At 40.4% G+C, this 21,676-nt stretch overlaps 1 protein-coding gene across 1 annotated transcript in view; it reads right to left on the bottom strand.

The window, feature by feature from the left end:
• Positions 1–2,133: 2,133 nt before the first annotated feature.
• Positions 2,134–21,676, bottom strand: part of LOC143639897 (uncharacterized) — a 51,425-nt gene continuing 31,882 nt past the window's right edge. Inside the window, exon 5 of the mRNA XM_077107925.1 lies at positions 2,134–3,652. Coding sequence (XP_076964040.1) covers positions 2,583–3,652 — 1,070 coding nt within the window. The 3' untranslated portion in view covers positions 2,134–2,582. The remainder of the gene's footprint in view (positions 3,653–21,676) is intronic.

Below are 21,676 nucleotides of genomic sequence, written 5' to 3'. Positions count from 1 at the left end.
AGACAGAAATCAAAGAAGACCTCAGAAGATGAAAACATCTAACTTGCTTATGGATAGCAGAAATAATATAAACAAAATGACCATGCTACCAAAAGCATTATACAGATATAATGCAATTCCCATCAAAATCCCCAAGGCATTCCTCATACAAATAGAAAAACCAATCATGAAATTCATCTGGAAAAATAAGACATGCAGAATAGCTAAAACAATCCTTAGACTGAAGTAGGTGGCATCTCTGTACCAGATTTAAACTATACTACAGAGAAATAGTAACAAAAACAGCATGGTGTTGGCACCAAAACAGACTGGGAGACCAATGGAACAGAATAGAGGAAACAGACACTAACCCAGAAAATTACAATTATCTTATATTAGACAAAGGTGCCAAAAACATACACTGGAGAAAAAAGCATCTTCAACAAATTGTGCTAGGAAAACTGGAAATCCATAAGCAACAACATAGAATGAAATCCCTAGGTCTCAACATGCACAAAGTGCAAATCAAAATGGACCAAGGACCTAGGTATTAAACCAGAGACTCTGCATCTAATAGAAGTAGTCTGTAATATTCATCATGTGAAATTAGGCCCCAACTTCCTATAGCCCAAGAATTAAAACCAAGAATCAATAAATGGGATGGAATCAACCTAAAAAGTTTCTTCTCAGCCAAAGAAACAATCTGTGAGGTGAACAGAAAGCCTACACCCTGGGAACGAGTTTTTACCCCACACACATCAGACAGAGCACTAATCTCTATTACATATAAAGAACTCAAAAAGCTAAGCACCAAAAAAACAAATAACTCAATCAACAAATGGGCCAAGGACCTGAACAGACACTTCTCAGAAGAGAATATACAATCAGTCAACATGTATATAAAAAAATGCTTATCCTTTCTAGCAATTAGAGAAATGCTAATCAAAACTTCTCTAAACTATCACCTCACTCCAGTCAGAATGACAGCTATTATGAAGACAAACAACAATAAGTGTTGGTGAGGATGCGGGGGAAAAGGTACCCTATTACCTTGCTGGTGGGACTTCCAAATTGGTGCAGCCAATTTGGAAAGCAGCGTGGAGATTCCTTGGAAATCTGGGAATAAAACCACCATTTGACCCAGCAATCATTCTCCTCAGACTTCCCCAAAAAACTTTAAAAACACCATACTACAAGGACACAGCCACAAAAATGTTTATAGCAGCACAATTCACAAGAGCTAAACTGTGAAGTCAACCTAGAGTGAATGGATTAAAAAAAAGTGGCATATATACAAAATGGAACTTTAATCAGCAATAATAAAGAAAATAAAATCATGGCATCTGCAGGTAAATAGATGGCATTGGAGAAGATAATGTAAGTGAAGTTAGCCAATCTCCCCCCCAAAAATGCCGAATGTTTACTCTGATATAAGGAGGCTAACTCATAGGGGGTACATAGGGGGGAGCATGGAAAGATTAGATGAATTCTAGATAAAGCAGAGGACTGAAAGGGAAAAGGAGGGGACAGAGGATTAGCAAGGATGATGGAATGTGAAGGACATCATTATACAAAGTACATGTATAAAGACATAAATTTGGTGTCAAATTTCTTTATATACAGATATGAGTAATTGTGGTATATATGTGTAATAAGAATTGTAATGATATGGGGTAAAAATGGGAGCTCATATCCCACTTGAATCAAAGTGTGAAATATGATATATCAAGAACTATGTAATGTTTTGAAAAACCTACAATAAAAATTAATTAATAAAAAAAAAGAATCGTAATGCATTCTGCTGCAATTTCTTTATCCCAAATAAATAAATAAATACATAAATAGCAGACAGGTTTTCCCAGATGTAAATACTTTTTAAAAAAAATTTTAAAAATATTTATTTATTTATTTAAGTTTTCGGCAGACACAACATCTTTGTATGTGGTGCTGAGGATCGAACCCGGGCCGCACGCATGCCAGGCGAGCGCGCTACCGCTTGAGCCACATCCCCAGCCCAGATGTAAATCCTTTTATGTCTTTGAATAAAACTGTCAAAATTAAGTACTGCCCAACATTGCTTATGCACAGGATTTTCTACAGTATTTTTTTTTTTTTTAATACAACTGAATAAAACTAAAACATCTGAACCCTTTGTATTTCTTACTTTCATAGGGTTTATTCATTTCGGCATGAATCTTTCCAGTACTCAGAATAAACTGCAAAACTTAAAAGATTTCCCACATTTTTTACATTCATAGGGCTTCTCTCCATGAGAATTTTCATAAAAGAAAAATAGGTCTAGAACATGAAGCTGAGTATAGCAAATCATTCCCATTCAGAGTGTTTGTTTTCCGGTGAGGAAAATGGCTTTGAAGACAACAAGGAAAATGGAATGATTTGCCATATTTTTTCACATTTAAACAGTTACTCAGCCAGATGTGGTGATGTATGCCTTTAATCCCAGAGACTTGGGAGGCTTAGGCTGAAGGATCACAAGTTTGAGGCCAGCCTCAGCATTTTAGAACAACCCTAAGGAACTCAGCAAGTCTCTGTCTCAAAATTAAAAATATAAAAAAGAATGAGGATGTGTCTCAGGGGTCCCTTCATGTCTGTGAAAGAAAAAGCAAGAAAAAGACTTTTCCACATTGTTGGTATTCATTAGGCTTCTCTCCAGTATGCGTTTTTTCATGTCTGTGAAGATGATAGGATTGAGCAAAGGCTTTGCCACACTGCTTACATTCATAGGGCTTCTCTCCAGTATGCGTTTTTTCATGTCTGTGAAGATGATGGAACTGAACAAAGGCTTTGCCACACTGCTTACATTCATAGGGCTTCTCTCCAGTATGCATCCTTTCATGACTGTGAAGATGATGGAACTGAACAAAGGCTTTGCCACACTGCTTACATTTATAGGGCTTCTCCCCAGTATGAGTTTTTTCATGTGAGTGAAGGTGAGTGGACCGAGTGAAGGCTCTGCCACACTGCTTACATTCATAGGGCTTCTCTCCAGTATGCATCCGTTCATGTCTGTGAAGGTTAGAAGAATAAGTAAAGACTTTTCCACATTGTTTGCATGCCTTAGGATTCTGTCCAGTATGGATTTGTTCATGTCTCTGAAGGTAAGACAAAGTAGGGCAGGCTTTACCACATTGTTGACATTCATAGGGCTTCTCCCCAGTATGAGTTTTTTCATGTGAGTGAAGGCGATTGGACCGAGTGAAGGCTTTGCCGCACTGCTTACATTCATAGGGCTTCTCTCCAGTATGCCTACGTTCATGTCTCTGAAGGTAAGATAAAGTAGGGCAGGCTTTCCCACATTGTTGACATTCATAGGGTTTCTTTTTCGTATGAGTTTTTTTATGTGAGTGAAGGGCAGACAATTGAGCAAAAGCTTTGCCACACTGCTTACATTCAAAAGGCTTCTCTCCAGTATGCGTCCGTTCATGCCTGTGAAGGTTAGAAGAAGTACTGAAGACTTTTCCACATTGTGCGCATTCATTGGCCTTCTCTCCAGCATGGATTTGTTCATGTTTCCGAAGGTAAGATGAAGTAGTGTAGGCTTTTCCACATTGTTGACATTTATAGGGCTTCTCTCCAGTATGTTTTCTCTGATGTATTCGAAATAAACTTCGGTAAGCAAAGTCTTTCCCACATACGTTACATTTAAAAAGTACTTTTCCAGTGTGTGTGATCATGTGACTGTGAAGACTTCTGGGTGAAACCATGGTTTTACCACTTTCTTTACCTTCATGGGATTTCTCTCCAGAATGAGTTCTTTCATGTTTTCTAAATAAAGTGGAGGAATGAAAGGCTTTCCCACATACCTCACATTGAAAAGCTTTAACTCCCCTATGTGTTCTTGTATGTCTTTGAATATCTGTGGGAGAAGATGAGGCTTCATCACATTGTTGACATTCATCAGGTTGCCACCCACTATGAGAATCTTCATGCCTTTGAATGTCATTGGAACAACTGATGACTTTCCCACATACTGTACTTTCACAGGGTCCATCTCCAGCTTGTGTTAACATTTGTGTGTGAACACTTTTGAGAGAAACCAGAGATTTCCTGAATTCTTTCAATTCACATGGCTTCTCTTCACACTCTTCATGCTTGAGGCATTTGGGTCCACATTGAGATGTGATCTGCCTATGAAGGAATGAAGGGCATATGAAGTCTTTGGCACACATACTGCAGTCACATGAATTTACACTATTAAAAATTTTCTTTGCTTAAAAATTTGTATCTGATGACCAGCACATTATTAATACTTGATTATTTCCTGATGTTGTATTTATTTAAGGTCCTAGGTTAACGTTACTTCCAACATGAGGTAAAGCTGAGGATTTTCAAAGTTCAAATTACCAGAAAAATAAAGAGATTGAGAGGAAACAATGCTTTGAAACACAGCTTGCCTACAGTCATTATCCAAATAGTTATACTCACATATGCATTTTGATAATACTTTTTTGCATTTCAAGCACTTTGAGTAGACTGAATATCTATATATCTATATCTATCTATATAATTTACTTCAGTAGACAATAGACTTTATTGATTTAAATGTGGTGCTGAGAAGAAAAGCCAGTGCCTCAAGCATGCAAGGCAAGCTCTCTGCCACTGAGCCACAACCCCAGTCCCAGTGAAGTATATATTTCTGGTAAAAAATCTTAGAAGAATAAATACATTTAAAGTTGTGCAAATTTCTTGCATTGGTTTTAAAAATTATATGACATCCCCAGATTCCCTCAAGGATCCCTCTTGTGAGTACATTTACCTTAGATTAGTCCCAAAATTTTTGATCTGTTTTTCAATGTTCTTCTCATCACATTTGTTTCCTAAAATGCCAAACAAAAACATTATAAATTTCTAGGAGCTAGAAATGCTTTTCCAAATTCATGGTGCATTTTATGCTACATTAATTCACCAACTGATTGTCTTTTCATGTTCTACATAAATAAAAAAATAAACACAAATTCTCTAATTAAGTAAATACACAAATTATTACCTATAGATTCCAGGTTTCTGAGGACTTCCAGCATCACATCTCTGTAAAGGTTCTTCTGGGAAGCATCCAGCAAATCCCACTCCTCCTGTATGAAGTTCACAGCCACATCCTCAAAGGTCACTGAGATCTAAAATATCCCACAAATGTGTAGTGGAGGACAGCAGAGATTTGACAGCATGAGAAATCTATACTCAATATGCATGATGTTCACATGATTCCCTGGCCTCTCAATTAATTCCACGATTTGGTCATTGAAATCTTCAGTGCATTTAATTCCTCATAGCCACTCCAACACTAGACTTGGGCCCCACACAAGGTAAATAGTAGAGTGTTGTACACCCTTCCTTTGTTGAGTTCACAGGAAGTAAGAGGGGCTCCCAGGTCACCCTTACCTTATTTGTTGATTGCATCTCTATCACCTTCCTACCTACATCCGGTGCAGTAGAGAGCTAATATTAGCACTCTCCTTATTACTTAACATTAGAAAAGAAAGCTGACTGAGTAGGAAACTGCTGGGATCACAAAACTCAGCATTTGAAAGATCTTGCCAACCACCATGACTCACTGGGCCTACACAGTTAATATAGACAACATGGTATTTACTGATCTCCTGTTTCCTTCTGAAAGTCAATTGTTCCATTCTTAAAGAAGTGCCTAGAATCAGCCCCAACCCACACCCTCAGAGTATGGAGTCACTAAAGAGTTTCCCTCATAGACAACAGTTAGACAATCTTCCACACAGGTTGTCACAATGTGTTCACTTGGGACTAACCTCAACTTGGGTGATTATACTGAGGACAACTAGAAGTTTGCAGGTGCTTTACTCCAAAAAAAAATTTACTCAATTAGTAATTAAGCACAACGATTAATAAATGCAACAATATAATAATTTTTGGTCGTTAATGTCAAAGCAGAATGGGGTGTGTCAAAAGATGGCATGTATCTCAGAAAGAACATGATGACCCCAAGATGTCACCTTGTACAAACAACAGCCTTACAAAATTATATCAGTTTGAAAAATAGTTTTCTTAACAGACAGCAGAAAATCCTTTCCCAAACCTCATGGCAACCATGAATGTCTAATGATTCTCAAACTCTTCTGAACACAAGATGTCTCACTCAGATCATTTACAGTCATGAGACACACACCACTGATCTGCTCAAGGACACTTTGATCAAGATAGGCCACATGTACAATGGTGGTCTGTCATGAAAGAGATTCCTCATTCCTGTAGCACAGCTGGTACAAGGAAACTTCAGGCACAAGCACTTCCAGGATGTGTTAAAGCAGCAGGTTTGCAGTCCAGAATCCTGAACTATCCCACGCTGACTCCTTGTGAAACAGGCCACTCCATGTGGGTCTCTAAGCAGGCTATGATTTCTGCACAGTGTGGAACAGCCCAAAGGAACACCTACAAGAACACGACCCTGCCACTCAGAAAGAACCATGCTCAAGCACTTAAGACACATGACATTTGAAGCAGGACAGTTTCAACAGAGGGTAGTAGGAGCCCAAGAGAAAGCCTTTAGTGGGCTGTTGTTCATGGCATGGAAAATTATGAGTGACAGTAGGTGTCTTGGAGACAGAGCACAATGATGGTCTAGGGAAACTGAAATCTAAGTTGCAAAGGGTACTTCATCCCACTATTCTGCAGAAAAATATCATTTATTATACATTTAATTGTGAAAGTCTAAAACATTTCAAAAATTTGAAAAATATATAATTAACCCACCCCTCCTCAAAAAAAAAAAAAAAAAAAAAGGCAAGACATGTCAAACAGGCTTCCATGAGACACTTAAGACCTGACAGCAACTTTCTACTGTTATTTCCAGACAACAGAAGTTGAGTTAAAACTTCCTAATTCTTTCTATTTATATTTACTTTTTTAGTTGAAGTTGAACTAAATAGCTGTATCCTATATATTTATGTAATGCTAAGGACTGAACCCAGGATTTTGCACATGCTAGTCAAGTTCTCGACCACTGAGTCAGAACCCCAGCCCCCCTTCTAATTCTTTATATGGCATATTTTACCATATTATCAAAATAAAATAGATAAATAAATGTATTAAATAGAAAAGAAAACTATGAAAGACTCTCATGATCATGAATGCAAAATTCCTCATCAAACAATACTTTACTGAATTCAAAAATAAATAAAAAGAATTATAAACACAGCCAAGAGGAAATCATTACAGCTCTGTAAGACTGATGCCAAATTTAAAACTTAGTTAACATTTTCCAGGGACCAGCATACTACTGTGGGAAGTCAAGCCCAGTGGCACAGATCCACTCACATCAGCCTCTGCAGGGCCAAGGAACGCAACACACATGCAAGGCTGATTCAGAATTAAAAAAACCAATTAACATTATCCATCACAACAAAAAGCTAAATAATAAATATTGATTATATCAATAGTTAAAAAAATCAAGAATAATGAAAAAAACATTCAAGCTCAAAAAAACACAATGTCTTCATAGAGAGACAGCATGATCCTCTATGCTACTGGAATCCACTGAAGAATCATGAAAAACAATGATGTGACATCAGTGTTGTCATGTTAATAAACAGGACAATGATTATACTATTGACAGCAGGAAGCTGGGCATGGAGGCCATGCCTGTGGTCCTTGCCAATCAGGGGGCCGAGGCAGGATGATACCAGGTTTGAGTCCAGCCTGGGCAATTTAGCAAGACTCTGTTTCTAAACAAAAAATTAAGTTTTGGAAATGTAGCTCAATGGTAGAGCAGTCCTGAGTCCAACACCCAGCACCAAAATGAAAACAAAAACAAACACACACCACTTATACAGAACCAATAAAAGAGAAATACTCATATATAAATCTAACAAAAATCTGTGTGACAAAAACTGCTAACTTCTAATAAAAATATTAGAGACATGGAAAATATTTGGAGACACTTTTATGTTCACAGATGGGAGGCCTCAGTTACCATCAATTCTTACCAATTTTAATTATGGATTCAATATAATCCCAATAAAATTATTTTAAGCTATGTTTTCAGTAACAAAAGATCCAGAACAACCAACACAGTAATGAACACTCAGTTCACAGGATGAACACTACCTGAGGTTAACAGCTACTAAAAATCTACAATCATCAAGACACAGTGGTATTTGGCACAGTATAAAATATTCCACTGATCTTTGACAAAGGAGCAAAAGACAATCAATGGAAAATATACTCTCTTGGACAATGCTGCCAAAGCACTGGACATGAATTAACATGTAGAGAAAGAAAACATTCTCATTTCACAAATGTCACAGAGCTCCCATTGGAGCCTCAGTCTCAAAGTAGCACACACAGCTGGGGCTGCAGCTCTACCAAAGCACCTGCCTGGCACATAGGAGGCCCAGGGTTCACTTGTCAGCACCAAAAAATTGCCTATACATTCTAGTACCTAATGCAAAACTCCAAACTTCACTAAAATAACAAAGAAGTACTTACAGAGCAATCTGGGCTGGCATGACAGCTTCATATACAACATCAAACACATGATCTGTGAGTGAAAAACTTGTAAATTGAACTTGATCAAAATGAAGTTTGCGTTTTTCAAAAGATACCATGAGAGAATGAGAAGACATGCTGGAGAAGTGGACAAAATGTTGTCACAACACATAATGACACTGGGTTGGTGTTCAATATACATGAAGAATACTCTGTAAAAAAATGTAAGCAACAAACTTGGAAGTGGGAAGAAGATTTGGGTAGACACTCATTCAATAAAGAGGCACAGTTAACACATGTGTGAGAAGATGCTCACCTGCATATAATTAGGAAACTTCAAAATGAACAATGAGGTGCCACCAGATACTCAACTGAAGGGGTGAAATGCCAAACACTAAAAGCTCCAAAAGACAGTGAAAACATGAATCAGCAAGAACCCTTCCCTTGCTCATGTGAATGGAGAGAAGAACACTCTCTCTGGAAGACAGTCACGCTCTTACAAAATAAACATGGTGCACTCTACAATTAATTCACCACACTCCCAGGTGTCTATGCAAATGAGGTGAAAATTATGCACAGAAAACTTCTCAGCAGTGACTACAGCAGCCATATCCAGAACTGCCCAAAGCTAGAAGCAAGGAAGATGCACCTTTCAATGCTGAATGGACGAGCAGCAGTTTAACCACACCAAAGAACATCACCCAGAAAGTGAGCTCTGCAGCCTGCAAAGATACAGTACCCTTAAAGGCAGACTGGTAAGTGAGAGAAGCCAGTCTGAAAGGCCAAGTGCAGTAAGATTCCAAGTCAAGAACATTCTGGAAAAGACAGATGCACTGAAACTCTTCTGTATGACATTATTATGTAGAGTATGGGACACACAAAATACACCACACAGAGGAGCAACCCTAAGGTCAAGGATGGATTTCAGCTGATGATAAAGTGTTGCTTCATCCACTCTCTGAATCAAATGTAGGATACTGATTCAGTAACTAACAAGCATCCAACATCAATGCAAAATATTGAGATCAGTGTAGAGAAGGGTGTTTGATACTATATGTAATGGCTCATTTGAATTGTCAACTGCATTGGATTAAGAGATACCTTATGATTAAGAGGCCTCTGGGTGTGTCCCTGAGGGTGTGTCTTCAAATGACTGGCATGTGGCACAGAGAACCAAACTAGAGAACCTCCTTAGGTACAGGCAGCACCATCCAATAGGGTGGTGTCTTAGGTGGAACAAAAGTTGGAAGAAGAAGGAAGCAGCAGCAGAGAAAGCCCCTTTCTTCCCCAATGGCTGCTGCAATGGCCTGAGGACATCAGACTCTGCCTTCTTCACTCTCCCAATGTGGACTCTGCCTGTGATTCTCCAGGGAGTTTCCAGAACCTTTGGTCTGGACTAGGGCAGCACCACTGATCCTTCTTGTTCTGAGGCTTCAGCCTCTTGGACTCTGCAGCTACTACTTCTCAAGCTCTCTACCCTGCAGACGGACACTGTGGACTATCCTGCTTTGGGTCAAGTAGGCCAATCTAATGAGTCCCCTTTTATAATCATACTTCCTCTTGATGCTGTTCCTCTAGAGAACACTGACTAGCAAACCATGTAAGCCTAAAATTGCTCTGAAAAACCAAATTGATTTAATAAGGATGTGAATGAATAAGGAAGTGAATGAGAGCCATAAACCTTAACAAATATAAACATAAGAAACAATATTACATAATGAATACCTTTCCCAAATAATAATGCAAAAAATAAAGCAAAGAGGAAAAGTCATAGTTACAAATTTCAAAACTATGGAAAAAAGCAACGAAACTGATTTTCAATACTATTTTCATCTGGAAAGAAACTGAATGATAAAAATTTTTTTTAATATATATTAATTCTTTAGTTCTAGGTGGGCACAATTTTTTTATTTAATATTTATGTGGTGCTGAGGATCGAACTCAAGGCCTCACGCATACTAGGTGAGCGCTTTTTCTCTGAGCCACAATCCCAACCCCTGGATGATAAATCTTTATAAGTTATTCCAACTGCTGGTGTGGTGGTGTGCACCTGTAATTTCAGCCACTAGGGAAGTCAAGGCATGGAACTGGCAAGTTAGAGGCTCTATCAGCAATTTAGCAAGACATCCAGAATGATCCTTAGCACCACAGATAAATTAACAAAAATAAGGTATTTTGCCTCTCTACACTATACAAAATAAAAATAAAAATAAATAGGTACATAATAAATAGGAAGGGCTGAGGACGTGCTCAGTGGTCAAGTGCCTCTAGGTTTATTACCCAGTAAAACACCTGCCCACCTCCAAAATGCTAGCTACACATTGAAATTTATTTTTTTTTTAGGACAACATAAGCATGAGCAAGTCCGTGGCTTCAATCCCAGCACTCAATACATCAGCAAATAAGTAAACCCCAGTCTACAATACTAATTTTCTTGGGGTGGAGAGTAGCTCAGTAGTAAGAACTTGATAGCCCTAGGTTCAATCCTCAACAGTCCATGTACACTCACACACACAAAAAAAAAAAACCCTGAAAATATATGTAATGAGTGATAAAAGATTATAATACAAAAGATACACAATGAGAGGCAACAAAAATAAATGAAAAGACAACACAATTTCTTACAAAAAAGACTGAACTTGCCCATGATCTACACTCTTTGAAAAAACAAAGAGCATTTCAGTAAATTATGTGAAATTCAGGGCATGGATTATTGTGTTTTTGAGGGTGAACTTAGAAAAACTATATCTAAAATGAAAATAGTACACTGAATCTAAGACCAGTGAAAATATTGTACAGGACAGAGAGACTAGAGAGAGCATTTATGTTACTCCCAAGTTTCATAAGCTAAAAGGCCAGCTCCCAAATGGGTGGCCCTAGGAGGAGGTAATTAGGAGGGAACAGCAATCAGGTGACATGGTGGGAATGCTTGTGAGAGGATCAGCACCCTTACTTAGACATATATAGCTCTCCTTTTCAGAAAACAGGTGTCATTTATTATTTCACTGATAAAGTATTCAGTGATTTTTAAATGATCACAGTTGGGTATTTTAAGTATTGCCAAAATTGTCCTTAAAACTTCCAATGAAGATGGGTGTGATGGTGCACATCTGTAACCCCAGTGGTCCAGGGGTCAGAGGCCCAAGGTGATGTAGCAAGACCCTGACTCAAAAGGAAGAATCTAAAAGGGGCCAGGGTTGTGGCTCAGTGGCTAAGCCCCTCTGGGTTCCATTTCTGATACCAAAAACCACACAGCTAACATAAACCTGCCAAGTCCAGACAACAACAGTGACAAGAAACTGTGATTCCTGTCAAATTCAAGAGTTTGTCAACAATTGTTAACTAATTTACATAAAATCAAATTCATAAATTTATCTACCACAATTTTTGTAGAAATGAATTCATTTCCTGCAGCAATAATGGTAGACAGAGTTTCTCTGTATTTTAAGTGGCATTCTGGAATCTAGGACATGGATTTCAATTGGAAATCATTGAAAAGACAAGATCAAATCTCACCAATTTTCTATGCATACTCAGGGGTAGCAAAAGATAAAATAGATGTGTTTATTTTGTTGTTGTTGTTGTTGTTTGATTGATTGTTTTTCTGTTCTTTTTCTTTGGTTTGGGATCAGAGACTAAACCCAGAGGAACTTTACTGATAAGTCACATCCCCAGACATAAGGCCTGGTTAAGTCACTAACGCTGTACTCAAGTTTGCAATCCTACTGCCTCAGCTTCTGGAACATCAAGGATCACAGATGTGCACCACTGTACCTGGATGTAATTGTTTTCTCAATGGAAATGTAACTAGACTTTTTAAAATCCACTTCTTTCTTTCCTATTTAATATTAGTCCATCCCATTTGGCTCTGAATAAATAAACCTGGGCCTCAGATAAGTGAGCACATCATTTCAAAGTGATACACAGAAAGCTTTGGTGCTGAGGGAGCACACATGTGTCAGGCTCAAGGGGCAGGGAAGGTCCCTGACATCTGGGACATGACCTCTCCTGGTCTTGCTTCCTGAAAGCCTCTAGGATCACCCTCCCAGGGACCTAGACCATGACTCCAGTCTACGAGGCTTTTCAGGTTTGCACAGCTCTGCACTGGGGAGGGTGGTCCTTATGCTCTGAGAGAGGTTTCGCTCCTTCACACTGTGAGACTAAAAGGGCAGGAATCACTGGTGACCTGGCCCCTTAGCGCCAGCATCCACAGGCTGACTGGCCACCTCTCTCCAAGGAATGGGAACAGAGCTTGGGAAAAACAAGGTCCCAGGGAAGTAGCTGTCTAGATGAGGCCTTTTCCAGGAGATTCCTCAGCCCAGGGCCCCCAGCAGCTTCCCTGAGAGGCTGCACCCCACACCTCAGGCTGTCCCCTAGGAGGAACTGACCCAGGGCCTGAAGTTCTGTTCACCCTGCAGGGACCAGGGCAGCTGTGGGCACATTGTGGCAGCTCCAGGAGAGGACAGTGGCTGAGGACATAGGACCCTGTGAGACGTCCAAAGGGAACCTCTGCCCAAGAAATCTGACATGGTGTCTACACCTAAGGAAGATAAAGGGAGAAGCACAAGATTTTTACAGCTGTGATCTCAAGTTCTCTATACAATTGCATATACATCAAAGAACCTTCAGAGTATTTGAGTTGGCTAACCAGACCACCATGAGGGTGGAAAGGCAGGATTCTGTAGGGAGAGCAAAAATTATCTTGGGCTATCTTAAGCCCTTTAATAGCCAATTATCTTAATTTCTGTATCAGACCACAATTCTCAAAACTATTAAATTTCTCAGAATATATCACTACTCTTACCGGACATCTAGTCCCCACCATCTACCAAAGTAAGAATGTAATAACAACAGTCAGAAGAAAAAGCATTCGACAAAGTACAGCATCCTTTTATGTTCAAAACATTAGAAAAACTAGGGATAACAGGAACTTTCCTCGACATTGTAAGAGCTATCTATGCTAACCCTCAGGCTAGCATCATTCTGAATGGAGAAAAATTGAAGGCATTCCCTCTAAAATCTGGAACAAGACAGGGATGCCCTCTATCTCCACTTCTATTCAATATAGTTCTCAAAACACTGGCCAGAGCAATTAGACAAACGAAAGAAATTAAAGGCATAAAAATAGGAAGAGAAGAACTTAAATTATCACTGTTTGTGCATGACATGATTCTATACCTAGAAGACCCAAAAGGGTCTACAAAAAAACTACTAGAACTAATAAATGAATTCAGCAAAGTGGCAGGATATAAAATCAACACGCATAAATCAAAGGCATTTCTGTATATCAGCGACAAAACTTCTGAAACAAAAATGAGGAAAAACACTCCATTCACAATATCCTCAAAAAAATAAAATACTTGGGAATTAACCTAACAAAAGAGGTGAAAGATTTATACAATGAAAACTACAGAACCCTAAAAAGAGAAGTAGAAGAAGATCTTAGAAGATGGAAAAATATACCCTGTTTATGGATAGGCAGAACTAACATCATAAAAATGGCGATATTACCAAAAGCTCTCTATAGATTTAATGAAATGCCAATCAAAATCCCAAAGGCATTTCTTGTAGAAATAGATAAAGCAATCATGAAATTCATATGGAAAAATAATAGACCCAGAATAGCAAAAGCAATTCTAAGCAGGAAATGTGAATCAGGCGGTATAGCGATACCAGATTTCAAACAATATTACAGAGCAATAGTAACAAAAACAGCATGGTACTGGTACCAAAACAGGCGGGTGGACCAATGGTACAGAATAGAGGACACAGAGACTAATCCACAAAGTTACAACTATCTTATATTTGATAAAGGAGCTAAAAGCATGCAATGGAGGAAGGATAGTATCTTCAACAAATGGTGTTGGGAAAACTGGAAATCCATATGCAACAAAATGAAACTGAATCCCCTCCTCTCACCATGCACAAAAGTTAACTCAAAGTGGATCAAGGAGCTAGATATCAAATCAGAGACTCTGCATCTGATAGAAGAAAAAGTTGGCTCCGATCTACATATTGTGGGGTCGAGCCCCAAATTCCTTAATAGGACACCCATAGCACAAGAATTAATAACAAGAATCAACAAATGGGATTTACTTAAACTGAAAAGTTTTTTCTCAGCAAGACAAACAATAAGAGAGGTAAGTAGGGAGCCTACATCATGGGAACAAATATTTACTCCTCACACTTCAGATAGAGCCCTAATATCCAGAATATACAAAGAACTCAAAAAATTAGACAATAAGATAACAAATAACCCAATCAACAAATGAGCCAAGGACCTGAACAGACACTTCTCAGAGGAGGACATACAATTAATCAACAAGTACATGAAAAAATGCTCACCATCTCTAGCAGTCAGAGAAATGCAAATCAAAACCACCCTAAGATACCATCTCACTCCAGTAAGATTGGCGGCCATTAGAAAGTCAAACAACAACAAGTGCTGGCGAGGATGCGGGGAAAAGGGTACTCTTGTACATTGCTGGTGGGACTGCAAATTGGTGCGGCCAATTTGGAAATCAGTATGGAGATTCCTAGAAAAGCTGGGAATGGAACCACCATTTGACCCAGCCATTGCCCTTCTCGGACTATTCCCTGAAGACCTTAAAAGAGCTTACTACAGAGATACTGCCACATCGATGTTCATAGTAGCACAATTCACAATTGCTAGATTGTGGAACCAATCCAGATGCCCTCCAATAGATGAATGGATAAAAAAAAATGTGGCATTATACACCATGGAGTATTATGCAGCACTAAAAAATGACAAAATCATTGAATTTGCAGGGAAATGGATGGCATTAGAGCAGATTATGCTAAGTGAAGCTAGCCAATCCCTAAAAAACAAATGCCAAATGTCTTCTTTGATATAAGGAGAGCAACTAAGAACAGAGCAGGGAGAAAGAGCAGGAAGAAAAGACTAACATTAAAGAGAGACATGAGGTGGGAGGGAAAGGGAGAGAAAAGGGAAATTGCATGGAAATGGAGGGAGACCCTCAATGTCATACAAAATTACATACAAGAGGTTATGAGGGGAAGGGGAAAATAAACAAGGAGGGAAATGAATTACAGTAGATGGGATAGAGAGAGAAGATGGGAGGGTAGGGGAGGGGAGGGGGGATAGTAGAGGATAGGAAAGGTAGAAGAATACAACAGTTACTAATAGGGCATTATGTAAAAATGTGGATGTGTAACCGATGTGATTCTGCAATCTATATTTGGGTAAAAATGGGAGTTCATAATCCACTTGAATCTAATGTATGAAATATGATATGTCAAGAGATTTGTAATATTTTGAACAACCAATAAAAAAAAAAGAAAATTTTTTTTCTTCCTTCCTTTCTTTCTGTAGCCCACCAATCTGATGATCCTACCAATGCAATTGGTTAATGTAATGATACACAGTTTCTTTTAGTTCATGTAGGCCAGGCACAGTGCCACACAACTGTAATCCCAGTAGCTTTAGAGGATAAGGGAGGAGGATTGCTAAATTCAAAGTCAGCCTCAGCAAGTTAGTGAGACCATAAGGAACTTGATGAGATCATGTCTCAAAATACAATCTAAAAAGGACTGATTGTGGCTCAATGATTAAGTGCCCCTGAGATTAATCCTTGTCTTTCAGGGTGGAACACATACATCATTTAGGGACACTTGAATCCATGTTCCTGAGTATGGTTATTAATATTTAAATCAAAATGAACTATTTTCCATAGCTGGGATGCCAATGACTTTAATGTCAACAGCTTGAGAAACTGAAGCAGGAGGGTCAGGACTTACAGGCCAGGCTGGGCAACATAGCCAGACCCCATCTAAAAATCAAATTTAAAGAGTTGGGGATGAAGAACAGAAGAATGAATCAAACACTATTATCCTATGTGCATATGTGACTACAGGACTGGTGTGAATCCACATCAAGTACAACCAGAATAAGGAGCAGTTACACACTATTTATGTGTACTATATCAAAATGCATTATAATTCCATGTATAACTAATAAAAACAAATTTAAATAAATAAACGATTTATGTCAAATTGGGGCAGGGGGGCTTGGATCATAACCCAAGATTCAATATCCCTAGGTTCTATGAACAAATGCCTTTTTCCTTTTAAAGTAATTATTTTGACCAAACACAGGGAACTGTTAAGTGATTATTCTTTCCCCTCAAGTATAATAATCAGAAATAGAAAACAAATGCTTTCAAAAGTGTTCTTCTTACCAGGGACAGTGGCACAGTCCTTGTTAGAATGGCCATAGGCCTGAGCCTAAACAATTCCATTTTAAAAGACCTGCAGTTTCACCAGGCACATCCACAGATCCCTCCAGTAAGGCCTCAAACCAGTTCCTTCCCTTCACCCTGATAAAGAGAGTGAAGCCTCTGCCAGGCTCTCCTTGCCTGATAAGAGGGAAAGGGAGATCACGGTGGAGATGATCCCAGGGTAAATGATGTCATTGAAAATAGGGTGGTAGGTGATAAGGATTGAAAGCGTGATCAAAAGCCCCCAAATTTAGTATAAATGATAGAGCTGATGAAAAGGAATTCAGCCATCAAAAACAAGGATGCACTCGAGCTGGAGAGTCTGATGAGGACCTGACATCCCATCACATGGCATCTTTCCTGAGTCTCTGCAGGATCCTCTCTGCTCTCAAACTCTACTGCCTCCTCTGGAACTTGGTGAGAGCTGCACCTCCTCCCTAGAACCCCCTCCTCAACGGGTCCTCTGCTCCACACCAGGAAAAGCCTGCCTTGGTTACAGACCTGGTCACTGAGGTCTGAGTGAGTGTGCATCTGCTGGACTCAAAGCCAAGACATAAGACCTTTGAACTCAGCATGCAGAGGGAATGTCTGTCATGATTAAGTGGGTTGTCCAGTGCTTAGAATGAATCTAGAATTGTTGGCTGTGAATTAATTAACCTAGAATTGTTTGCTGTGTTGATTATGTCTGTGGCAATGCCTAGCATTAAGGATTGTTGTTTTCTTGATTAAGAACCTATACAGTTAAACTGTATTGAGTAATTTGAGTGAATAGAGCATTGAAAGGGGCACAAGTGTGTGGACATTCTTCATTTCTCCCCTGGACTGAATTAGTCACAGTTTTGCCCCCTCCACACAGCCCTGTAATCTCAGAAACGTTGGAGGCTAAAGCAGAAGTGAAGCCAGATTTACAGATAGGTAGTTAGGCAAATTGGGTCTAATATTGGGTAAGATGAATACAACAGAGGCCCTTATAGAGAATGGACTCCTGGCAACCAGAGCAGCAATTGAAATGTTAATGTCCCCAAGGCAGGAATCCATTCTAAGGAACTGTTAATCATAATCCAAAAGCCACCCAGTGCCCTTCCTGCCCAGATTACTCCTCCAGCCCACCAATCTCTCACCTTTTGGACCTTCCCACCTGCATTCTATCACTGCAACATAATGAGAAACAAAGTGTGGGAAAGCGGAAAGAAGAGGCTAGCTATAGAAGAGGGAAGACCTCCCCCTTACAGGGATTCCACCTATTGTTCCCCTTCTTCCTGCGGGGAGAAGTCTTTTCTGCTGTCCTTTAATAAACCTTCTACTTTCCACTCTCCACTTGCCTCAGCGTGCTTCTCTGGTGTTATACTTCAGCATTCGGGGAAGCAAGGACTTGTCACTGGTAAACAGCGGTAACAGAAGGATCACAGGTTGGAGACCAGCTTCCACACCAAGTGTGTGCAGATCTCAAAATTCAGTAAAAGTGGAGGCTGGGGATGTGGCTGATAAAGCTGCCCGAGTTTGGATCCCCAATTAAAAGAAAAGAACTATTCTCTCCAATATTTCACTAGATGAAAAGTGACAATTAGCGGACGGTGTCCATTTGTCCATTTGGACCGAGTGGGAAGAACGAACGTCTGGCCGAGCTGTGAGGTGGGGGGAAGGTGGGTTTTAGAAGGCAGGAGGCGCCTGCAATTTGGAGGACCTCCAGCAGCCTCCGGAGGAGCTCCCCTGGGAGGAGGAGGGTGCATTGTGGCCCTGCTTCCTCCACGTTGGGAAGAGTGGGTCGGGCCACCAGTAGGGAGCAAAGGGGACACCAGGGACCTGAGCCGCCCTTCCAAACCCAGGGAACCAGGGGACAGGGTCCAGGGCCACCCTCCAGCGGTGACTCTGCCACGCTCAGCAGCTCACCTCAAAAACCCCAAACCCAGCTCACCCCATGAGACCAAGGGACAGGGCCACGACTCCGCCGCTCTCCCCAGCTCCCAGGGGAACCAGGCCCCAAGGCAGGTGGTGACGAGTGCCTTCAGCCCTGGTCGCAAACTCACCATTTTTTGTCTTCTGTGGTGACCGGGCGTCCTCTCGAGGAACCTCCAGGCACCCAAGATGGGGGTGGGGGGGGACACAGGCAGCGCAGAGTCACCTGAGTCCCTGGAACAGAGAACTCTCGGCTTGAAGGATGAGAAGCCTAGTCGCTGAGGAAGAAAAGCCCGCGAGATTGCGGAAGCCCGCCCTTCCTCTCCCTCTGCGCACTGATTGGGCAGTTCCCCCAGAATCCCGGATAAATGGCCTCCAGTCCCGCCTCTGTATCGTGACTGACAGCCAACGTCATCCAATCACTGGCCGAAACGGGATAGAGTGACAGATTCTTGGCCCAAGCCCTTTTCAGGCGGAGCTTCCCCGCTGTGCTGGGAACTAATCCATGTGGGAAGCCTTGGCTTAGCCTCTGGTACAGAGGTGAAACCTGGCGCTGAGCTAGGCTTCAGCCATAGAGTGCTTTCTGAGCATGGCGAGGGCCTGGGTTTAACCCCAACACAAAAACAAAGCACAGCTTCTCAGGGAGGCTGAGGCTGGAGGAGCCCAAGGTCAGGTCATAATCTGCAAACAGTGAGACCGTCTCTTTTTATTTTATTTTATTTTTTTAAGTTTTAGATAATACAATCTTCATTTCTTTCTTTTTATGTGGTGCTAAGGATCGAACCCAGTGCCTCATGTGTGTGAGGCAGGCATTCTACCACTGAGGTAGAACCCCACCCCGAGAGACCCTCTCTTAAAATAAAACGAAAAGGGTGGGGATGTAGCTCAGTGGTACAGGTCAAGCCTCACTGGATTTATTTTATATATATATATATATATATATATATATATATATATATATATATATATATATATACACACACCCCTCAGGCAAATTAGAAAGACACGGTCTCCATATTTTTGAAACACTCTTTAAAGCTATCATATATATCACACATATATATGATATCTACTCATGAAAAGAATTTGAAATTTTTTTTAGTAATTCTCATTACCTCCTGGCCTCTGATCTTTGAGGAGGCAGCCTGAGCTATAAAAGGAAACATTTGGGGTTGGGGCTGTGGCTCATTGTTCCATCCCCAGCAGAGAAAGGGTGGGGTGGGGGGAGGCAGGCAAGCCTTTCAAACAGCAATGTGCAATGGAAATAAAATGGGCGCCTTGTGCTCAATGTAGATAGTCTACATTCTACAATTATCAATTCTTATGTACAGATCCCACAAGTCTGCTCAGCTGTTTGCCCTAAAAGCAAAAAGAAAAGGTGTTGATTGAAAGCAGGAAAGGAACTTTGACCAGTGCAGCTACACCAGGGAGATAAGGAAACACTGTCTTACCCTGTGTTTAGGTGCTGACAAGGGCTTTGAGATTTTCTATGAGGGAAATCATTGTCATGAATGTATAGCGGAAATTGTATGCAGAAGTTAGTATTTATTGTAAAAGAATAATATTATATTATTATTGCAGTAGGTGATATGCAAATAATATTATAATATGTAAAATTGTATTAGGTTAGGTTTCAGGCATCTGTAGTCTCATAACATGTCTGTGAGCTCAAGCTCATTTGCCTCCTTGAAACATGTCATTATATTGCACAGACTGACCTCATTATTTTCTCTCAGTATAAAGTCCCCCTCTTGTCTACTCTTTCCATGCCAAAGTTCAGATGCACCAACATTTTCTGGAAAAGCCACAAGCCCATCTGCATTCTGCCTAGGAAGCAATGTACCCCCAGAAGCTGACCCAGCACTCTCAGCTTCCTGGGTTTCAAATGATAGTCAAACCAGAAAGAAATAATAACCCTGCTCAGCTCTGCAAGAAAGCCTGCATATAAAACACAAAAATGTGCCACTTGGGGCCAATACAGCCTGTCATATTAACTCCTATAATGGAAAGTAAATACAATTTTATATTCTTCTCTTAAGTTGGACTTTGTGAACTCTTTCACATCCTGCACAGTGTCTCACATTCATTCTACCTAACAATATTGCCCATGGACAAGGGGGGCTCTTGTGTAAAAAGTGTGGAAACATGGGCACATAGCTGTCCAGAGCTGAGAACTGAATCCCAGGTGCTTTTATTGTCCCCCATGTAGAGATTGAATTGAGGGTGGGGGCACTTTAGCACTGAGCTACATCCCCAGTCCCCCTTTTCATTGTGGTTCAAAGACGGTGGGTGGGAACATAACTGTGATGGATCTGAGAAAATAACCCCAGATGGTGACTCCAACCTGTTATCAGACCAATAAGGAAATAAGAAGTACAAGCATGGTGGTGCAGGACAGTAATCCCAGCCTCTCAGGAGGCCAAGACAGGAGGATTGCTTGCTCAAGCCAGCATCAGCAAAAATAGGGTGCTAAGCATCGCAGTGAGATCTTGAGTCTAAATAAAATACAAAACAGGGCTAGGGATGTGGTGAAGTGGCCAATTGCCCCTGGATGAATGGAAGGATGGGTGAATGGGTGGGAGGATGCATGGACTGATGGGAAGATGTATGTATGTCTGAATGGATGGCTGGATTAATGGGTAGATGGGTGGGTAAATAGACAAATCCATGATGCATGGGAGAGAAAATGGGCAGATGGGTGGAAGCAGGGATGGCTGGTACATATACAGATGGATAGATATATACACAGATGCATGCTCATGGATTTGAGTAATGATAGTGATTTGCTAATCCTGAGAATAAAGGGCTCAGAACATAATACAGTTCTAAAAGCCTGTATGACATCATGTACACAGTTTAGCCAAAATAAAAAAAATTCACCGCACTCTCTAAGATCCTTTGGCCTTCAAAGTCCCCCACTCAGATCATCTCTTTTGCCCCCATTTTGGCCCTGTCTCCCCCACACCCCACTAAGACATAATTTTTTCCCTAGTCCCCAGTCATACTGGGGATCAGGGTTTCTGTGAACTCAGGATATGCAAGTGTCTTTTGCACCCATAGCTTTCAAA

Source organism: Callospermophilus lateralis (assembly GCF_048772815.1).
Source record: "Callospermophilus lateralis isolate mCalLat2 chromosome Y unlocalized genomic scaffold, mCalLat2.hap1 SUPER_Y_unloc_1, whole genome shotgun sequence".
NCBI lineage: Eukaryota > Metazoa > Chordata > Mammalia > Rodentia > Sciuridae > Callospermophilus > Callospermophilus lateralis.
Note: the sequence above shows the minus strand (reverse complement) of the source record. Positions and strands in the feature narration are given on the sequence as shown.